We start from the raw sequence: 23,361 nt of genomic DNA on the forward strand, positions 1-23,361 counted from the left end.
TACGACTTTAATTTTGAAAGGGTACGTCGGTTTAGGGCATATTTGCAGGATGGTTTGAGTGCTTACAAAGAACTGTATGATCTAAAAATGCGCGAGGCTAAGCAGTCAAGCAAGCCTTCCACATCAGCCACAGCAGACGACGATCCACGATCTTTGACATCGAGGCAGGTAGACATAGAAGAAGATGACCTGCCTGCCCTGATGAAAACAGACGATGAGATGACACCCAGTGTCCCATCACCCCAACCCCCGCGCCGCAGACAGGTACCGATTCACAAAGAATGCAGCGGTGGCCAGGACGCACCCAGCACATCTTTAAGAAAAAAGCTGAAATAAGCAAGCTAATTAATTACGTGCCGGGCAGCACTTAATTAATTAGCTTGTTTGTTTCGGCTTTTTTCTTAAAGATGTGCTGGGTGTGTTCTGGCCACCGCTGTACCCCTGCATTCTTCAGGGATCGGTATCGGTTCGCTGCCCGGAGGGTGCGGACCACTGCACCACCCCAACCTCTGACGACTCAGCCTAACACACATCAGTGTGCTCGATGTCTTTTCGATTCCCGTAAGTGATACTACACTGTACAAAGATTATTTCTACTTTATATAGGCTGTGTATTTTTACGTGTTATTTGGTATGATTTGGCAGCTTCATAGCTTAAAGGTTACTGGAGAGCACTTGCGCTGTGTTTTTGCTGACGGCGCTTGCGTGAGATTTTCGCTACGGAGATCAGTGCGGCAATGATTGTGGAAAAGTATTTTACTTTATTTAGGCTGTGTATTCATCATATCATTCCTGCTTTTACTATATGTTACTGTTATTTTAGGTTTTATGCATTATTTGGCATGATTTGGTAGGTTATTTTGGGGTCTGCAAACGCTCACAAATTTTTCCCATATAAATTAATAGTAACTGCTTCTTCGCTTTACGACATTCCAGCTTACGAACAGTTTCATAGGAACGCTCTACCTTCGGATGGCAGGGGAAACCTGTACGGACAAGATTGCCAGCCACTGATGGCCTGTGGCATCCAGTTTCACCGAGGTCAGGATGTAGGTGAGCGGGCTGTTGTCTGTCCTCACCTCAAACTTGGCCCCGTAGAGATAGTCACTCAGCTTATCTAACACCGCCCATTTCAACGCCAGGAACTCTAACTTGTGAGTGGGATAGTTTCTCTCCGGGGGCAACAAACTCCGGCTGACAAACGCTACAGGCCTCAGCCCAGAGCCCTGATCCTGATACAGGACGGCCCCTAATCTCTCATGACTGGCATTGGTGTGTAGCACATAGGGCAATCAGGGGTCCGCAAAAGCCAGCACTGGAGCCTGAGTCAGCATCTCTTTCAGCCACTGAAAAGCCTCCTCACATTTGTCATCCCACCTCTGTCTGAAGGGCTCTGATGGGTTCAGATATTCTCCAACCTCCCGTCCTCTCCTTCCTTTCCCTTGCTGTCCCAGGGGAGGGTAGCCACGCAGAAGCTGGTTCAAGGAGTGACTCACCTTGGCGTAGACTTTCACAAATCTTCGGTAGTATCCACAGAACCCCAAGAACAAGCGCAGAGCACTCACAGTCTGGGGCCTCGGCCAAGTGGTCACTGCTTCTATCTTAGCCGGGTTAGTCACTGCTCCTTTCCACGAGATTATGTGTCCAACATAGCTAACAGATGTCTGGCAGAACTGACATTTGTTCAAGGAAAGTTTTAATCCTTCATCCTTCAGTCAGTTCAGCACCTCACTTTGTGTTCTTCCACGGTGGACCTAAATACTATCAAGTCATCCACATATACCAGCACTTCGAGCAAGTTTATATCCCCCCAGTCTTCTCCATGACCCTCTGAAAGGTGGCAGGGGCTCCCAATATGCCCTGGGGCATCCTTTCGAACTGGAAAAATCCCAGAGGGCATATGAATACCACCTTCTCTTTATCGGCCTCACTCATTGGGATCTGGTAATATCCACTCCTCAGGTCCCATACGTGGAACCATTTCACCTTACTTAGACAGGCCAGTGCGCCTTCGCCCCTTGGGACTGTATACTGGTCAGGGACGGTACACCTGTTCAGGGTCCTGTAATCCACACACAAATGAATCTTCCCATTTTCTTTCAGGGCCACTACTATTGGGGACGCATAAGGGCTTCAGGACTCCGCAAGGATCCCGGTTTCTTTCAACTTTCACAAATGCTGCCGCACATCATCCATGCCAGTCGCCGCGACCTCTCTCGAAATGGGGTGTCCTCAATCACCCGAATGGTGTTGCACGTGCTCCTGGAACAATCCACATCGACTCATCAAGGGAGAAAACATCTTTCAGCGTCAACATCTTCTCCACAGCCTCTGCTTCCAACGCTCTGGCACAGGTGAGGCCCCAAAGTTAAAAGCCTCAGCGGTCAACTTATCCGTTTTCCAATAGCTTTCTCCCAGCGAGCCTCACTGGGGCACGATGCATCACTGTCACCGGGAACAAATGCTCCAAGGGCATCCCTCGCTTAAAGGTGACCTCCCTTTCCGTAGTGTTCCTGACAATCACCACCATCCTGAGTGCCTGTACCACCAAGGGCTTCTGCAACTCGGGTCTCACCAGCACCCCAGCCAGAAATCTCAATTCCCCCTCGAAATCTTCCGGAGTGTCCACTAAAAGGGCTTCACCCTCAGGCACCCCGGGGAATCTGGGGGGTCCCCATCACTCTCACTACTTCCCCGGGTTGTACCACCCTGGGCTTCAACTGGGCACATCACACTGTTCCTCTTTTAAATTCCGGGTCCAGCCCAGTGCGGCCACATACTTCCTTAAAAGCAGCCTGAAACACTGGGTATCCAAAATGTCCTCACCTGCCTGCTCTTTGCAGGCCCCTAGGAGCCTCCGTACAATAGGGGTGTTGGTCCCCAACAGAATGGAACACACCCCCAGTCTCAACAGGGTCCGAGCAAACCAGCACCAAGGCTTCATTAGCTGCAGACACGCCCACCTCAGCCTTCATGAACTCCAGCTTCACTGACAAATAACCGTCGTACGGGTAATCATCAGAGCTGATACCCCAAATTTCCAGCACACTGAAGGGTGTCAAGGGTAAATGCTGCAAATACTGATTGTAGAACGAATGGTACAGTAACATGACCTGCGACCCAGTGTCGAGTATGGCTTTTGCATCTATTCCCTCTATCTGAATCAACATGCTGGATCGCTGTCCCACCAATCCTTCTGGGATAGGGGCTTTGCCTCCCGGGGGTCCTATGGCACATTGCTGGGAACGTGTTTTCCCAGGACTCCAGGCTGTTCCCTCACTGGGTCTCCTCCAGGTTTCCTGACACACCACCTCCCCCCCCCAGATGGGACACCTGTGGACTCACGCTCCAAGGGGCCCCCTGCTGTTCACATCCTCGCCTGAAGTGCCCCTCTTCCCCACAGTTATAACACTCGCCTTGTCTCGCAGGAGCCTGGCCTCCCACGAGCCGTTGTGCAGTCTGTCCCTTCAGGGAAAGGCCTTCTCTGTTAGTCCCTTCAAGTGGAGGAACTCCTCCTGCCGCGACCCCCTTTATTATTTCCTGAGTGGAGCTGGCCCTGGTCACTTCACCACAAGGGGCTACTACTGAGGACTGCACTGTACTCACGAAGCCCTCTTCCAACTCCCATGCATCCTCTTCCTCCCTCACCTCTCTGAGCAACCGAACGAAGGACGGGGGGGGGGGGCCGCGTTCTACGGGACTGCCAGAGACCCATAGCAATTATGTCATTCCTCTGTGAGACCCTGGCTGCCTGGGTCTATCTATATCCGATCCACCTCAGTCCCCAAAATGACCCCCCAGCGCCTCAAACAATTTAGCCATTGCTCTATCCAGAAAAGATACTCAGAAAACTTCTCCCCTTTCTCCTGACGCAGGTTCTGAAGCACCCCCCCCCTAAAAGCTCCACAGTGCTCCCCATCAGACCAAAAGCCTCCTCTAATGCTTTTAGATACTCAGTCAGAGAGGCATAAGGCTGATTAACTTTCACACCTCTTACTACCTCAGCCACCACCCCCTCAAATATTCAACCAATTGCCGTCTCTTTTCTTCCTCAGAACACTGCCACTCACCTAGCAGCTGAGACACCTGCTCTATCCATGTCTCATAATCGTCTTCCCCTTCAGGGGTGGGAGTCCTCCCTGAGAAAACTCTCAACTTCTGACGAGGACCCGCCGCCTTGTCCACCAGGGAGTTAATATTTGAGGCCAACTCGGAGCCCTCAGCCTTCCATGGGAGATGGGGACTAAGTAAATATTCCAAATCTGACCACTCCCTTCCTTCATCCCTCAGAAACGATAGGACCTGGTCTCTAAAATCTCCACACCCAACGTCAGGCAACTCCTCTGGCGTCCCATCAGACCTTTCCTCCGTGACAATGTGCACGCCTCACCAGGGTCACCGACAGACGCTGGCAGTCTCGCTGCCGTGACAACAGCACTAGTCTGAACTAAAACAAAGCCAGCCTCCGCCATTTTACCGAACTTTCTGGCTACGATTTCAACTTTACCTACAGCTTTTACCATACTCAACTATCGAATTAACATTTCCTCCGAGGTACGCATATCCACCCTACTTAAAATGCAGGGATGATTAATCGGTACTTCCTCGATCTCACACCAGCATTCAATCTTATCTGGGTCCATCTCCACTAATTTAACCCAGGAAAATTACACAGTATCCCTCAAAATTCAAATCCGGGACGAGCAACCCACAATGTAGCGACTATGCCCCACTTGACACCCATTCGTCTAGAGTAATCTGGCGTTGACCCCGCCAACTCTGTAATTGCGTTGGTGTGGATACTGTGTGATTGCACCCAGGTACAAGCCCACGACATAAAATATCAGACGGTACACAATAGGCAAGTAAATGATTACACTTTATAATTATTTCTCGGTGATGGGTTAGTAGAAACGAATAAAATAAGGGCGCCAAATCAATAAATTTTATCGGTTCTGTGCACAAATAATTCATTGGAGCTCATGAAATTCAGTATCCGTTCCTCCGAGACGAAGGGTCTCTGCCTGAAACGTCGACTGTACCTCTTCCTAGAGATGCTGCCTGGCCTGCTGCGTTCACCAGCAACTTTGATGTGTGTTGCTCAAAACATGACTGATAAGTACTGGGGGAAGGACGATTCTCTCTCAATAGACACTGCACCAATAACCACTATCAGGAGAAGTTGCCGTGTTCTGGGTTCATGCAATGCCTGGTTTGGATGAACAATAACGGGGAATGGAAAAGAAAATGAGAGGAGAATTATTGTTGACATATCAAAGCCCAGTTGAGCACTGCCAACTTAAAGACTTTTATCCGTGTTTTCAAAATATTCGTGTTTCACCCTCCCCATCATATAAATTTTTTTCTATCCTACTACCATCCACAATATCTATAATCAAATTTCAAACTCTTCAATAGTAATACTTGGGTGTAATTTAATCCCTGCACCATCAGTGCCATTAGATTACCAATGCCCAAAGTTCCAGAATTCTCTCCCTGAAATTAACTTCATTCTCTCATTTTGAGAGTTACTCACAAAACGACTGCTTGATCGGATTTCGATTATTATCCTCAAGTTTCCTTGTATGTGTTTGCATCAATCTTTTGTTTGATGACTTTCATGAAATCCATTTGGATATCTTTGCTACAACAGGAGAGTTACATAAGTGGTTACTGGTGGCACAGCAACAATCAGTATTCAAGAGGGAATAAGCTGGAAACAATTTGAAATCAGAGATGAGGTTAAGATCACTACTGAACAAAACTGAAACTAAGCATTGTAGCTTATATCATGCTCACTTGGACAAGAGAAGCTGGTGTAGTTATATTATTTGCAAAAATAACGGAGAAAATTTTGTTATTATTGAAATGGAACTGAGTGGATAAACTAACAGGATAGAGCAGAAACCAGTAACTGGTGGAAGAGGAAAGGAGAAAGATTTGTTAACAAAACTACAAGATAAGCAGCAGGCAAAGTAATCACTGGAAATTTTGAATGGCCCCAAATTAAACAGGGTAGATATTGAATGGAGAAAATGGAATAGAATGCTTTCATTGTGTACAGGACAACTTTTTCATTCAATAAATCAGAATCAAAGGTTACCATATAAAAGAAAGTATTTGGACCATCAAATCCATGCTAACTCAATGCTTGGGTAAACACACCGGCATTTCTTTTTGTATGCCATCCAAATACTTAACCAGATTGCTTTTGAACACCATGATTAAATTAGAATTTTCTAAGAACAAATTCTTAAGAAATATTACAAAACTAAAGATAAACTGGGTGAAAACTTGAAAAGAACAGAAACATTATGGGCATCTTTTAAAGGGCAATATGGTTCAAATTCAGTTGATTCCATTAAGATTAAAGCCTTATGGCTAGTTACGAACACAGCATGATTCAGTAACAAAAAGAGAAACAAGTTTAAAAAGTTAAAATTGCTTGAATATAAAAAACAAAGGAATTAGATGTTTACAAGGGCAGAAGAAAAAATAAAATCACCATAATACACAGATAAAAGGAAAGACAGGAAATGCAGCACTGAGAAACCAGCTAAATTCACAAATAACAAAGATGGCAGAAGCATCAACTATTTTGCCCGTTCTTACCAAGAGGATAAGATACATCATTTAAATACTTAACCTCAACATTAAGCACCAATGTTGGTGATGCTAGGATAGCAGACAGCACCGATGTTTGTTTACTTATCCTGCCAGCAAACCTGGAGAATTTTGTGGAACGTCGGTGATATTTCTCCAGTTGTTTGAACTGTCTACTGGGCATATAGAAAATAGATCACTGCTTGGCAGATAAAATTTAAGGGCTTGAACTTCCCTCAGAAGCAGAAAGCTACAAACTGATAGCAATGATAAATTTTAACATAACATCTGCCTTTGGTGATAGTTGGCTCCCCTAGTTAGGGAAGTGGTCCATGTTTTATAGAACATTGCAATGAATCGTTAGTGACAGATAAAGTCTAGTTGTTAAATTATTATTAGTATTTTATTTATTTATTTTAAACAGACGTTGAGTACAAGCTTCTTCTCCTCATGTGCACCACTGAACATACTGATTATCTGCACTTGATGAAAAGGACGTTGACACAATTGTGACCATTTTAAATAAAGAAACCTCTGACTGCAGATTTGTATCCCTGTTATGTGCTTCAATGCAGGTCATAACAATCATCTCCCTCCAAGTCAAGGGCAAAACAGCTGATGCACAAATTGTACTATAGATTTATTCCTGAAATGTTGAGGATCTTCTTTATACAACTCCAAGGGAAATGTTAAGAGCAGCACCATTGACTATGTGGCCTTTTTCAACCTCACAAAAATTGATTGTCAGTCAGAATAATACATCTTGATTGGCAGCAAACAGAAAATAGTCTATTGTATACCTGTTCCACAATAACACGTTAACAATCTAATCTCAGTGAATGCTGTTGTCAAAGCTGCAGAATTTCTCTATTACCTATTAAATTGTTCACACCTCCAAAAAAAATAGGGTCAGTAATAATAACAGAACTACTGAAATGTCGTAAAGTGCATCAGATTTAGATTAGTTAGTGAAATAAATCCAGACCAACCTAGACTCTAAACTCTCAGCCATAGGTTTAACTCCCTGATATCCTCTAAATGGGCCCAGATCTCTATCAAACCTCACTGACGAGTGCAAGGTGGTTACTCATTCCGAGCATCAAGCGATTTTGAATAGGCAATAAATTTTGGCTTTGATGAAGCCTTCATGAAATGAATGAAAGAATCTAGCCAAATATTCAAGTAATCAATATTAGCTATGCCAACCATCATTAGCCAATAAATTAGTAAGGGCACAAGAAACCTTTCACTTTTCACATATTGTAAAAGCAGTTTTCATGATGAAACATAGTGTTTGTAGATAGCACTAAATGAAACATCTAATTGATTTACAACTTCTAGTGAGTCCTCCTAACATTATACCAATCCCCATCCATTTTGCATTCTGTAGCTGCAACAACACTTGATTAGGAAAATTAGATCCTCCAAAGTGTGTTTTGCAAATATTGTAGAATGTTCAAAAATGCAGCTAATCTCAAATCGTAAGCTTTCATCACTGGCTTGTGAACTTGTTGCTTCCTTGAACTTTAATATTTACCACTTCTCTTACACCCTTCTTTCCACATTTCTTCCAGAAATCCACATAATTGTAAATTTTAAAAAAAGACCGGTTTGCTTTGACTACCTTGCATTTAGACTGCTATTCTGGAACATCACAATTGTTGCAGGATCCAAATATTCCAATGTCCTTATACAGCCACACAAATGATAATTAAAAGTTTTAATGCATCTGATCTTCCTAAATTCAGTCTGGAGCTACAGAATTTTACATGGCAAAATTCTTTAACTGCAGTTTTGTTTACTGTACTTATGAAATGCTTATAATTTAAATACTATCTTTAAGATGTGTGCGGTGACCATGCACGTACCAAATACTGGTTGATATATGTATGTGAATCAAACAGGTAGCCTCACTGCTAATAGGGGTTCAAATTGATTTTGTTTGGTTGTCAGTGTGCACAATGCATTTTTATAGTTAAATTGTGACCATTTTATTGTATGGTCAAGTTTCTTTTTTTTAAAAAAAAAGTTAACTTATTTTCTGAGCAAAGTGATGCTGTGCAGTTGTCCTTTGGTTGAAACAAAAAAAATTCACCCACTGCTCCAAATTATTATTTGACTAATTGTTGTCACTGGACAACTGAGTCAAAGAAAGGCTAAGTAATTAATATAAGCAACCACTGATTTTATTTCTATGAAGAATTGAAAAGAGATACTCACTTCAATGTGGGTATTGAACTGTGACTTGATTTTCCTGACCGTAACTGGTACCATAAGCATCTTCTATGTACTTTTCCTAATGTTTTTATCCTGCGTTCCTCTGTTTAAATGCAAAGATGAAAGATTTGATTAAACATACACAAAAGAAATAGTTCTCTCTCTTCAGATCCCAATTCTTCAAATAGTGTAGCAAATATACAGAGTCCCAAAGTCCGTTTTTGAATATTTAATCTGGAAAATATATAAATGTTCCTCTTTGCCTCTCAGGTTTTCTTGATTTTAAATAAGAATAATGCATCCCATCTGCACTGTTCACTTATTTTAAATACTGAACTAGAAATGTTTATATCCTCCATGCTCAAAATATCCAAGATCCACAGCGGGAGGGTAAATCAAATCAATATTTATCTGCCCAACCATGGGTATTAAGGCTTCAAAATCAATTTTTACTCTTAATTCTTATACAGTTGCAAGAAAATGCTAGTAAAGCCTTTAATTATTCAAAATATGGTCACAATAATAGACAAACACAATCTGCCTGAACTAATAATACAAACAATTGTGCTTTTCGTAGAAACACAGAAAATCTACAGCACAATACAGGCCCTTCAGCCCACAAAGCAGCACCAAACATGTCCTTACCTTAGAAATCACCTATATTTTACTCATATCCCTTTACTTTTCTGAGTTCCATGTACCTGTCCAGGAGTCTCTTAAAAGACCCTATCTTATCCACCTCCACCACCATCAACATTGCTGGCAGCCCATTCCACGCACTCACCATTCTCTGCGTAAAAAACTTACTCCTGACATCTCCTCTGTACCTACTTCCAAGCACCTTAAAACTGTGTCCTCTTGTGCTAGTCATTTTAACCCTGGAGAAAAGCCTCTGATTATCCACACAATCAATGCCTATCTTATACACCTCTATCAGGTCACCTCTCATCCGCCGTCGCTCTGAGGAAAAAAGGCCGAGTTCGTTCAACCTATTTTCATAAGACATGCTCCCCAATCCAGGCCATATCCTCGTAAATCTCCTCTGCACCCTTTCTATGCTTTCCACGTCCTTCCTGTAGTGAGGGGACCAAACTGAGCACAGTACTCCAAGAGGGGTTTGACCAGGGTCCTATATAGCTGCAGGATTACCTCTCGGCTCTTAAGCTCAATCCCACGATTAATGTATGCCTTCTTAACCACAGAGTCAACCTGCGCAGCTGCTTTGAGTGTCCTATGGACTCGGACCCCAAGATCCCTCTGATCCTCCACACTGCCAAGGGCCTTACCATTAATACTATATTCTGCCAGCATATTTGACCTACCAAAATGAACCACCTCACATTTATCTGGGTTGAACTCCATCTGCCACTTCTCAGCCCAGTTTTGCATCCTATCAATGTCCTGTTGTAACCTCTGACAGCCCTCCACACTACCCACAACACCCCTAACCTTTCTGACACATGTTTATTGAACACATCGCTTAATCATTCACAGTCCAGGCTGGAAAAAGTACATGAACGCTTGTATTTTAAAAACTGGTAGAACCTCTTTCAGCAGCAATAACTTCCACTAATCATTTCCTGTAGCTGCTGATCAGATTTACACAAATTGAGGAGGAAACTTAGACCACTCCTCCATATAAAACTGTTTCACTTCATCAATATTTCTGGGATACCTCGCATGAGCAGCTTTATTCAGGTCATGCCACAGCATCTCAATTGGGTTAAGGTCTGAACTCTGACTCAGCCATTACAAAATATAAATTTTCTTCCTTTCAAACCATTCTGTTATTGATTCACTCTTGTATTTCGTATCACTGTCTTGATGCCTCACACAACTTCTATTGAGCTTCAGGTGACGGACCTCTACCCTAACATTCTTCTGTAAAACGTCCTGATACAATTTTGAGTTCTTTGTTCCCTCATCCATTGCAAGCTGTCCAGGCCCTGAGGCAGCAAAAGCAGCCCCGAACCATAATGCTCCTTCCACTGTGCTTCACAGCGGGAACGAGGTTTTGGTGTTGGTCTGCAGTGACCTTTTTCCTCCAAACATAGCAGTGTGCATTTCTGCCAAAAAGTTCAACTTTTATTTAATTTATCCACAGAACACTCTCACAAAGGCGTTGTGGAACATCTGGGTGGTCTTTTGCAAACTAGAGACGTGTAGCATTGGTTTTTTTGTGGTGAGCAGTGGTTTCCTCTGTGGCATCCGTCAATGAATGCAATTCTTATTCAGTGTTTTGTTCTTATAGTGGACACATGAACAGACAACTTTAGCAAGTTCTTAGAGATTTCTGCAGGTCTTTTGCTATTACCCTTGGGTTCCTTTTCACCTCCTTCAGCACTGCACGCTGTGATCTTGGTGTGATTTTCACAGGACGCCCACTCTTATAGGGAGAGTAGAAATAGTACGTAATTTCCTCTATTTGCAGACAGTTTCTCTTACTAAGGGCAGATAAGCACTCAGGTCTTTAGAGATGTTATAGGCCAGGGCACCACTACAACCCACACCTCCAGTCGGACCTCACTGATTGGAACACCTGACTCCAAATGGCTTTTTGTAGAAGGCATCACCCTAGAGGTTCACAAACTTTTTTGAACCTAGACTACAATTAAATACAATTACTCAGATTTGACAAGTACAATTGTTTGTATGTTATTAATTTAGGCAAATTGTGTTTGTCTATTTATTGTGGCAGATGGAGATCAGACATTTTGAGAATGCAGAAAACCAGATGAATGCAAAGGGTTCACAAACAACTTCTTGCAGCTGTACACTGGAATGCCTAAGGACGGCTTGTTGTGAATCATGTGTAAAGTTGTATCTCGTGGCTCACTGTGTTTCTGGAATAGCTATGAAACTCATACTAGTTATTAATGCTTCTATTTTAAAATAAAAACTTCTATTTTTCTTGCATTTCTCATAACCTCAGATATCCAGATCCTTACAATGTTGACCACTTTTCAAAAGTACAGAGCTGGCTGTAAAAAGTTCTCAAATAAGACGAGCCATACATTTTTTTAAACAAGGGATGTGGGATGAGGAATAAATATTGCCAAGGAAACTTCCAATGCTTATTCACAAATGGTATTAGTTTTTTTAATTGCACAGTTAAGTTTGTAGATGAAATCCTGTTCCCACATGGCCCTCATACTGCAGCCAAACAGATTATGTGTTCACATCTCTGGAACAAAGCTTCAGGCCACAACTATCTGCAGAGGAGGCACTGATACCACTGCATCATTGCTGATACAAAATGAAAGGTAAACTTTGAAGAGTACATACAGGTTGTTGTTTTCATTACACACTTGTATTCCAAAATCTGCAAGTGGAAAACTATGCAACAAACCAATAGTTAAGGAAGTTTGAAACATCACGGGACCTGCTAAAGGAAAGTCTTGTAACGTAACTTTCATAGTCATAAACTGGAATGGTAGTGTTTTGCTTCTTTAAGCAAATCATTAAAGTTTCCTCTGAATTAGTTTTAGCTGTTATCCCTACAGTGTCACAAATAGGTAAAATAGCAAACTTCAAATGGCTATTCTTGAAAATATCTGGTTCATTCAATTTTGCAACCTTATCGATAATGTGATCAGCAACATGAAACATTTATGATGACTTTAGAAAAATTAATTTAACATTTTTCCATACACATAAATTCCAGCATTTCAAAGTGTTTCCTTTTCATATCAGGATTAATTATGTAGTCAAAGCCAAAAGTGATCTGTATGCAAGATATCTGCAGCTCAGCCATTTCACTCTTCCAATAAACTTTCAATCACTTGTGTTAAAACAACCCAGTTTTTTTCCCCAACAATTTAATAAAAGAATGAGATGTGACTATTAACCATTTTTATATTTTCTCAGAGTAAGCTACTTAGTGAGGAGAATAATTAGAAAATAAAATAATTCAACATGACTCAACTGCAAATATTTTTCTTGATAATCACTATATTATTACTGCAATTATATCTGGTTTCAAATTGAAGCACATCAGAAAGGTAAGCAGAGGTTCCCAACCTTTATTATGCCATGGACCCCAACCATTAACCAAGGACCCAAGGTTGGGAACCCCTTTTGGATAGTATAACTCTCCTTCGGATGAATACATTATCTTGGACTGTAGCTGCTCCAAAATTCACCATAGCATGATCTTATCAATGGGAAAACGTAATTGGTGAAATGCCACTAGCATCTATATCCTAGGAATGAAAACTTGAAAAACAGACTTGCACCTTTGTACACATTTTTCACTGAAAATTAATCTTCAAAGTCTATTATATGTTGGCTTCATAGAAAAGATTTTATAGCTTGTATAAGCAAAACAGAAAATCTTTCATTATTCTCTTGATACAGGATCCTGCCATTGTGGGCGTAAAACTGCTACATATAATTCTGAAGCACATCTATGAACTGACTAGATGGTGTATACCCCAGGGTTCAGAGAAGTGGTTGAAGAGATTGCGGAGGAATTAATGATCTTCCAAGAATCACTAGATTCTAGAATGGTTCTGGAAGACTGGAAAATTGCGCATGTCAGTCCATTTTTCAAGAAGGGAGAGAGGCAGAAGAAAGTAAATTGTAGGCCAGTTAGTCTGACCTCAGTGGTTGGGAAGATGTTGGGAGACGATTGTTGAGGATGTAGTTTTGGGGTACTTGGAGGCACATAGGCAAGACTTTCCCTTGAGGAAACCATGCTACCGCCTGACAAATCTGTTACAATTCTTTTTAGAAATAACAAGCAGGATAGTCAAAGGAGAATCAGTTAATGTTGCATACTTGGATTTTAAGAAGGCCTTTGACAAGTTGCCACACAAGTTAATAAGTTATGAGACTTATAAGTATTACAGGAAATATTCTCACATGGATAAAGCAGTAGCTGATTGGCAAAGAGTGGGAATAAAGGCAGCTTTTTCCTGATTGGCTGCTGATGACTAGTGGTGTTGGGACTGATTCTTTTTACATTATATGTCAATAACTGGATGATGAAATTGATGTCTTTGTTCTAAAGTTTGCAGATGATATGAAGATAGGTAGTTTTGAGGAAGTAGAGAGGCTACAGAAGGACTAAAACAGATTAAGAGAATGGGTAAAGAAGTGGCAGATGGAATACTGTGTCAGGAAGTGCATGGTCATGCATTTTAGTAGAAAAAAATGAAAGGGTTGATTATTTTCTAAATGGAGAGAAAATACAAAAACCTGACTTGGGACTTGGGAATCCTTGTGCAGGATTTCTTAAAGGTAAATTTGCAGGTTGAGTCTGTGGTGAGGAAGGCAAATATGATATTAGCATTAATTTCAAGAGGACTAGAATATAAAAGCAAGGATATAATGTTAAGACTTTATAGAGCACTGGTGAGGCCTCACTTGGAGCAGTTTTGGGCCCCTTATCTTAGAAAGGATGTGCTGAAACTGAGAGGGTTCAAAGGAGGTTCATGAAAATGATTCCAGGATTAAACGACTTGTTATATAAAGAGCACTGGACGGCTCTGGACCTATATTCACTGGAATTCAGAAAAATGAGGGGTGACCTAATTGAAGCTTATTGAATGGTGAAAGGCCTTGATACAGTGGACGTGTAGGGGATGTTTCCTATGGTGGGAGTGCCTATGACCAGAGGATACAGCATCAGAATAGAGGGGGATCCTTTTAGAACAGAAATGAGGAGGAATTCCTTTAGCCAGAGCGGTGAATCTGCAGATTTTTTTTGCCACAGGCAGCTGAGGCCAAATCTTTATGCATATTTAAGGCAGATGTTGACAGATTGTTGATTGGTCAGGGCATGAAGGTATATTGGGGGGGCGGGGAGAGAGGTAGGAGATTGGAGCTGAGGGGAAAAATGAATCAGCCATGATAAAATGGCAGAGCAAGACTCGATGGGCCAAATAGCCTAATTCTGCTCCTAATCTTATAGTCTGACAGCTATCAAATTTTCAGCAAATAAGGAATCCCTGCACCCTCGATTTTCAATCAGTGCTTATTGCAAGGGGAATTTAAATGGCATTCAAGAACACAAGCGTAATAAGGTGAACGTTTAACTGCTGTTGGATGGACTGTATAATTATTTTCCTTGTAGTTTGATGTTTGTATGCTTGTTTTGTACTTTATAACTAACTATATATGTGAGTGTTCAGTGCTTTTCAGTGGTTGCAGTTGACTTTGTATTTTTTTTGGAAACTTCCTACTTTCAGCGGTGCGATTCATATTATTTGAATTGCGGCTACCTCAATGGTTCATTTAAGCAATGGAACATGAATGGAGTGTGTATGTTATCAGAAACTGGGACAAGAGGACCAAATCACATTGGTTTGTGCTCTTTGCTCTTTCGTTTTTTGTTCCCCCGCCCCCCCCCCAGCACAAGGATCTTAGCCTTTTTTTTTTAAGAACACAGAAATCTACAGCACATTACAGGCCCTTCGACTCACAATATTGTGCCAACCATGTAACCTATTCTAGAAGAATTACCCGACTGCATAGCCATCTATTTTCTAAGTTTCATGTACCTATCCAAGAGTCTCTTAAAAGACCCTACTGTATCTGCCTCTACCACCATTGCTCACAGTGCATTCCACGCACCCACCACTCTGAAAAACTTACCTCTAACATCCCCCTTGTACCTACTTCCAAACACCTTAAAACTATACCCTCTCGTTTAGTCAATTCAGCCCTGGGAAAGGGCCTCTGGATATCCACATGACCAATGTCTCTCATCATCTAACCACCTCTATCAAGTCACCGCTCACCCTCCATTGCTCCGAAGAGAAAAGGCCAAGTTCATTCAACTAATTCTCATAAGGCATGCTCTCCAATCTAGGCAACATCCTTGTTTAATGTCCTCCGCACTTCCTCTATAGTATCCACATCCTTCCTGAAGTGAGGTGACCAGAACTGAACAGTACTCCAAGTGGGGTCTAACTAAGGTCTTATATAGTTGTAACATTATCTCACAGCTCTTGAACTCAACTCCACAGTTGATGAATAACACATGCCTTCTTAACAACACTGTCAACCTGCGGAGCAGCTCTGAATGTCCTAAGGACAGGGACCACAAAATCTCACTGATCCTCCACACTGCCAAGAGTCTTAACATTAATATTATATTCTGTCTTCAAATTTGACCTATCGAAATGAACCACTTCACACTTATCTGGGTTGAACTCCATCTGCCACTTCTCAGGCCAGTTCTGCACCCTATTGTTGTGCTGTAATCTCTAACAACCCTCCAGACTATCCACAACACCAACTTTTGTGTCATCAACAAACTTACTAACCCAGACTTCTACTTGCTCATCCAGATCATTCTTTCTCTCTTCCTTTCCCCTCGCTTCATTCTTGTAACACTTAATAAAAGACGATCGTAAGCAATAAGTTTTAATGCCTCATTCTTGAATTTTGATTGTAATAACATCAGGATACAACAATTTTTTGGCGTAGTCAGCAGGATGACTGAAAATTTGAGGACTTGGAAAGGTGCCAGACAAAATGGGAAGCTTTAACACATGCATATTTATTAGGAGGCAAGATCCTTATTGTCCTAATCAAGAAATTATGCAGTTCCTGCTTCATACACCATCTGTTGAAATTTTAAGAGTGAAAGAAAACTGTTATACTTTGCTAGTCTGGAAAGTCAGATCTGCACTGAAATTAAAATTTGTACTTACTGGTGAAGTACCCAAGAAACTTTTCTACTGAAATCTACTGCTTAAAAAAATAACACCTTTAGACTGCAATCCAGTGAGAAAAACCAAGTGATAACAAGTACGTACAAACTGACTATTATGCAAGACTAAATTAAGACAATGGTCAAAGTTGTCAAACCTACTACAGGAAAAGGCGGAGCTGAATCTCCTGTTGTTACATACAAACAGATGACTGTGGGGTTTGAGTTCTTACCCGAATATAATATTTTAATTTGATAAGGTTAATGAAAAATTCCAGATGAACTAGACCATCATTGCTGAGCTATTCAGAAGGCATGGGATAAGATCCAGAGAATGCCTGTGGGAAATGAAAAAAGTTGAATGGAATTTAGATGTCTTGTTGCAGTTAAAGATACAAACACATTTTTCTATTTGGGAGGTGAGTATATATGAGTTAATGAAACAAGTAAAAAAATTTAACTGAATAAGTGGAAAAGGAAAGGAAGAATAAATAAAACATGATCAGTGCAATTAAATCGAAGTGCATTGTATGGAGCTTTGAAGTAAATCGATGCAGTATCAGAACCACGATTGGTCACTATTCGATATGCCAAGGACGTGGCTTAGAAGACTAGCGCGCCTTCCAGGTTCCGGGATTTTGTGGCTCTGGAGGCGGTGCCACTGCAGGAAACTGGTGTGTTGTGGAAGACAGAAGATTGAAAGCAGCAAGCTGGCTGCATGCCCAGAAACCCCAGTTCTTTGGGCACAGAGCTCGGAAGAAGCGACACAACAGACTTTTAACATTGCAAATCTGCAAATTGTTTGTTCCCCTCTTACTATGAAACGGGGACACCTCTATTTAGGGGGGGGGGAAGAGAGAGAGAGAGAGAGAAGAGAGAGAGGAGAGACAGAGAGAGAGAGAGAGAGAGGAGAGAGAGAGAGACAGACAGACAGAGACAGACACACACTGTGGTATGTCGAATTGCTGGATGAACGAGTACTCTTCGGGGTACTGCAAGTCTGTCTTTATTGATGTTTTGCTGCACGCCTGAGTGCTCAGTGGGGGGGGGGGCGAGGATGCTTTTTTGCTGGTGGTGGAAAGGGGGTTGTTGCCTTGCTGATGCTTATGCATGGGAGGGGGAGCTGGGGGGGGACTTTGGGGTTCTAACATTTAACTGTCATTCATTATTTGGGGCACTCCTCTATTTTCATGGATGTTTGCAAAGAAAAAGAATTTCAGGATGTATATTGCATATATTTCTCTGACATTAAATGTACCTTTGAAATCCTTGAAACCTTTGAAAAGCCAGCAGGGACCTCAAGTAGGCAATCCTACCAGAGACAATCCTCCTTGGGAAACACCAACTACGTTGCACAGTCCTCTGAGGCAACACCACGTGCCAGGAATTGCGGGCATGGTATAGCTTGGACTCTATCACAACCTTTAATGGTTCAAGTGAATATAACAATAATGAAACAATAGGATTGGCAGCCAAGTCACAGCTTGCCCCAATAAAGACCAAAGAACTGAAGACACATAGGGCTAAAGATGAAAGGAGACAGATTTTTTTTTAAATCAGCCACCTTAACTGGAAAAGATTCATAAATGGTCCCAAGAAATTCCACACCCAATGAAAGGAAATTTAAGACATGGGCTGAACTTTGATGTATTAAGATTACGTACAAAATAGACCCGTATGATGGCATCCAAATTCTGGCTACTATGTGTCTTCTCAGCTAATCAGACAGTTGACTTGTAGAGTTGACAATAACACAGAAGATGATAAAACAAAATACACAAGGAGGTTGGGATGCTATAAAGAGGTGGTTGGAAAAACAAACCCTATTGCAGACTGATTAGAGGAAAGTGATCAAATGCAAGAAAAAGATTGAGGGTAGTTCTATATATGTCAAACACTATAGGACAGCTTGGCTAAGTTACTCAGGAGTACAGGGAGTAAATGAACGTAACAGAGGACTCTACATAGGGTCCCTGAAGTCAACATTTATGGATGGCTTTAAACCAACCTTAGTCTAAACAAAAATGTCAATTTCGTGGTATATGAGGACTCTGTTGGTAATTGAAACAAGACGGACAACAGAAACAAGCTCCTTAAGTTCAATCCACTACCCCATAAATGTCGGGAGATCCTGATCTTATGATACAGTTTCAACAAGCAATTTTAAATGTAATGTATGTACTGTTGAATTCAAGAAATGATTAAACTCTTCCCTACAGACCTTGCCTTGACAAAGCAAAAACCAAATAGCTTTGTATGTTGATTTATTGATTGGGAATGAATATGCTGAATTCTATTACCATGACTGTGCAAAAATAATTACATGCCACTAAGATACAAATGAGTACAAAGAAGAACCTCTTAAATCCAGATTTGATTCTGTACATCAATAGCTCCTCAACAATCGAAGGAGGTATTTGAATGGCTGGTTTGTCCATTCTTTCTGAAACTCAAGTGCTGATATCAAGAAGCATGCTCCTGGTACCTCTGCGTAGCAGGCAGAACTGAAAGCTGATTGAAGCCTGTGAGACGGCAGAAGATCAGCTACTATCTACACAGATCCTTAATACACTTTTGGAATTGTTCACAACTTTGGAAACTTGTGGAGGCAAAGGGGATTTCTTATGGCTGTAGGAACCCCAATCAAGAATGGCCAACTAGTACAGGAACTCATGAATGTTATACAATTGCTGTCAGAAGTGGCCGTATTAAAATGTAAAAGCCACTCCAAAATTACTACAAAGGAAAGTGAAGTGCACTCAGAGATGACATTGCAAAAAAGGCAGTATGGCAAGAGGTAAAAGAAAGAAAAGTAAAAGTAGCAAAAGAGGTGAAAAGGATCAAATATTAAAAGTACCAGAAACATAGGCAGCAAGCCCAACAACTGAAATTATGGAAACCAGGTTGAACTCTATCAAAAACAAACATAGAAGATATTCAAGAGATGCAGACTCAATCCTATAACCAAGAAAGGTGGCTCTGGATGGAGAATGACAATGGTGGAGCATAGAGACAGGACAGTAGTCATAGACTAACAGTTCCAATTATGCAAACACAAGGAAATCTGCAGATGCTGGAATTTCAAGCAACACACATAAAAATTGCTGGTGAACGCAGCAGGCCAGGCAGCATCTATAGGAAGAGGTGCAGTTGACGTTTCAGGCCGAGGCCCTTCGTCAGGACTAACTGAAAGAAGAGATAGTAAGAAATTTGAAAGTGGGAGGGACCATTGATTTTCCCAATGGTGGAATCCAAAGGTCAGGGCACAAGCTTGACGAATGTTTGAAAGATGCATGACATGTGGAAAACAAATCCAGGAGCAGTGGAAAAGCTACCACAATTATATGCTCCTGGCCCACATGGCCCATTTTTACATCTACAAGTAGAATACATTACTTTACCAAAGTGTCAAGGATACTCAGACATGCTAGTAACAGTTCCAAGACGGGTGGAAGTTATTGCAGCAAAGCACACCATTGTAACACACAGCAAAAACTCTGATCAAAGGCTAAACTCCCAGATGGGAATTGCCACATCACTTTGATTCTGACCAAGTAACACATTTCACTGAGAAAGTTTGGCAGAAATTACGTCAACTGAGGAACATTTCCATTGTCCACATCATCCAGAGTAATCAGGAAAAGTGGAATCAACACACAAAATGCTGGAGGAACTCAGAAGGCTAGGCAGCATCTGTGGAAAATAGTAAACAGTCAACGTTTCAGGGAGAGACATCTCTCCTGGATAACAGAAAACCCATGTGACTGAAGTGAGCCCTTGATCCCAGAGAGGCTGATATACAAATTATGGCAGACTATTTAGTTAACTGTAGCCGGCTGGTGGCGTAATGGCATCAGCACTGGACTTCAGAGCGAAGGCTCCCGAGTTCAAATCCAGCCGGCTCCCCTGGCACGCTTTCCATCATGCTGGGTTGAGCATTGAGCTAGCAACTCGACCTTGTAAAAAAGAAATTGCATGCTACAGAAACATCAACAGCAAAAAAAGTTGATGGCCTATACTCTCTCGTGAGTTTAAAGGCAATTTCTCTTTCTCTTTAGTTAACTATATGTAAAATTAACCCAAGCTGTACAGTCTGCTTCTCAACAGGTTTCTACCACTTGGACTATTCCATCAGAAGGACACATCCTTATTCCTGGTGAATGGGTCCTGATTAAAAAAAACCACATAAGGAGCCATGGAAAACTCAATGGGACATTCTTTATCAAGCCCCGTTAATTACTAATTCTGCTGTAAAAGTACAAGGTAAATATGCATACATGTTGGCTAGCCACTGCAAGCGGGTTAAGCAAATGAAGACAACAAACACTGAGGTTAATGTGCTACCACCCTGATTCAATGCCCAGACTACTGGGCTACAGTGAGCAAATCACTAGCCAGCCAGAAGACTCTGAACTACTGGACATTATGATGAAGGGTCTCAGCCCAAAATATGACTGCTTACTCTTTTTCCATAGATGCTGCCTGGCCTGTTGAGTTCTTCTAGCATTTGTGTGCATGCTTTGGATTTCCAGCAGCTACAGATTTTGTGTTTGTGGACATGATGCTTATTTTGCTGCTGTTACATTTCTACAAATTTTCCAGTCGGAATGCACCAATTGAGATGACTTACAATGTGTACTTACAAGCATCACATGAATTTGCTGATACTTAATGCCAATATATACCAGACACTTGAAAATATTCACTCACGTTAGGCATTCCTACAAATTCAGTACAAACACTCACCCTTTTTCTTAACCAAAGTTCACTATCACTATCCATTAATGGTAATATTGACATTGTGCCCATGAATCACTATTCTCAAGTGAGACAAATATACAATAATCATTCCTCCCACATACCATCTTAAACTAGATCATGTAAATATAATCAACATGATTTACCAAATCATATCATATCTGACCCTACTCATTTCCAGATTTTATCCTGGGATATTGCTATACCTGGACCTAAGTTTCATGACAAAGCTATCGTTTTTTCATGTGTTTACTACAAAAATTAACTTTGCTTGAGTTCAAAAGGTACTATTCTAGTATGGCAAAGTTTATGCCATTATACATCGTCCTAAATGGGATAACAATGCCGGAATTTTCGTTGAAGATGTCCACCAGAAAAAGATTAACAGTTCAGCAATGTACTTGTCAAGTAATAAGAAATTATCTAAGTTCATGGAATAATACGTACTTCATGTGCGAAGATGGAGCCTATATCTCTCTCCCACGTAATTGGTTAGGATCTTGTAATTTAGGTTATGTCTTTGCTGCTATGAGACATACGTACACAGACTTCATCGTTACATCCCGAGTCTAGAATTAAACGAGACATTTCAAGAGATCGCTTTGCATCAATTTTATTCCCATGTCATGGTGTTGCAAGAAGTATAAGAGATTAAAAATGTTGCTACAGCTTAAAAAAAAGTAATGATATTGCTGGTGTCTTAGAGAAAGTAACAACATAAATAGTCCGCATGCGCAAGATGATACTTCAGAATCATATGGCAGTAAATTTTCTCTTAGCAACTAAGGGGCAGTTATATGTGCAGTTATAGGCAAGGAATGTTGTACTTACATACCTGATGAGTCTGAAATTCATAACTGATTTGCCTGATCATATTGTAAAGAAACTGCACTCATGAGATTTGTATAAATCAAAAATTATCATGTTTGTAAAAAGTGCCATCAATCTGAAGTACAGCAGGCAGTGAAGAAAGCTAATGGCATGCTGGCCTTCATAACAAGGGGAATTGAGTATAAGAGCAAAGAAGTCCTTCTGCAGCTGTACAGGGCCCTGGTGAGACCACACCTGGAGTACTGTGTGCAGTTTTGGTCTCCAAATTTGAGGAAGGACATTCTTGCTATTGAGGGAGTGCAGCGTAGGTTCACAAGGTTAATTCCCGGGATGGCGGGACTGTCATATGTCGAAAGATTGGAGCGACTGGGCTTGTATACTCTGGAATTTAGAAGGCTGAGAGGGGATCTTATTGAAACATATAAGATTATTAAGGGATTGGACACGCTGGAGGCAGGAAGCATGTTCCCACTGATGGGTGAGTCCAGAACCAGAGGCCACAGTTTAAGAATAAGGGGTAGTCCATTTAGAACGGAGTTGAGGAAAAACTTTTTCACCCAGAGAGAGGTGGATGTATGGAATGCTCTGCCCCAGAAGGCTGTGGAGGCCAAGTCTCTGGATGCTTTCAAGGAAGATATGGATAGAGCTCTTAAAGATAGCGGAATCAAAGGTTATGGAGATAAGGCAGGAACTGGATACTGATTGTGGATGATCAGCTATGATCACAGTGAATGGCGGTGCTGGCTCGAAGGGCCAAATGGCCTACTCCTGCACCTATTGTCTACTGTCTATTGATGGATGGGATTTCTTGACTAGATTTAGTTAAGTCTAGGAAGCAGGGGTTACTCAATATTACGAGTCATAATATTTGTCCTGATACACCTCATCATAATTTACAACATTTTAACTGTATACGGGCAATCGTTAACAGAGCAGTCCAAACTTACGTGAGTATACCTAACTACAAAGACAATCTGTGTAGCATTGACTTAGATCAATTTTTGATTATTTTATACATACCACAGGTATGACAAGCTCTTCTGTCTTCGAATTGTAGATGTAATGATTCTAAATGTGTGATTTAGAATCAAAGGGAGAATATTATTTTCCTTGTCATTTAACTTTCTTATTTGTCTTTGTTTGTATTTTTATATAATTACTTATATGCATGTAATTGTTTAGTGTGTTTTTAGTGATTGTAGTTGCCTCTTTCTGGGAACTTCCTAATTTCACTGGTAGGTATTACATTACTTGAATAGGCCAATCCTATTGGTCAATTTAAGCAATGGAAT

At 41.3% G+C, this 23,361-nt stretch overlaps 1 protein-coding gene across 1 annotated transcript in view; it reads right to left on the reverse strand.

Annotated features, from left to right (window-relative positions):
• The window catches only part of sec63 (SEC63 homolog, protein translocation regulator), a 107,088-nt gene that overhangs the window by 59,103 nt on the left and 24,624 nt on the right, over positions 1 to 23,361 (reverse strand). The window contains exon 2 of the mRNA XM_072246140.1: positions 8,824 to 8,923. Coding sequence (XP_072102241.1) covers positions 8,824 to 8,923 — 100 coding nt within the window. The remainder of the gene's footprint in view (positions 1 to 8,823; positions 8,924 to 23,361) is intronic.

The sequence above is a fragment of the Mobula birostris genome, chromosome 2 (assembly GCF_030028105.1).
Source record: "Mobula birostris isolate sMobBir1 chromosome 2, sMobBir1.hap1, whole genome shotgun sequence".
NCBI classification, from domain to species: Eukaryota; Metazoa; Chordata; class Chondrichthyes; order Myliobatiformes; family Myliobatidae; genus Mobula; species Mobula birostris.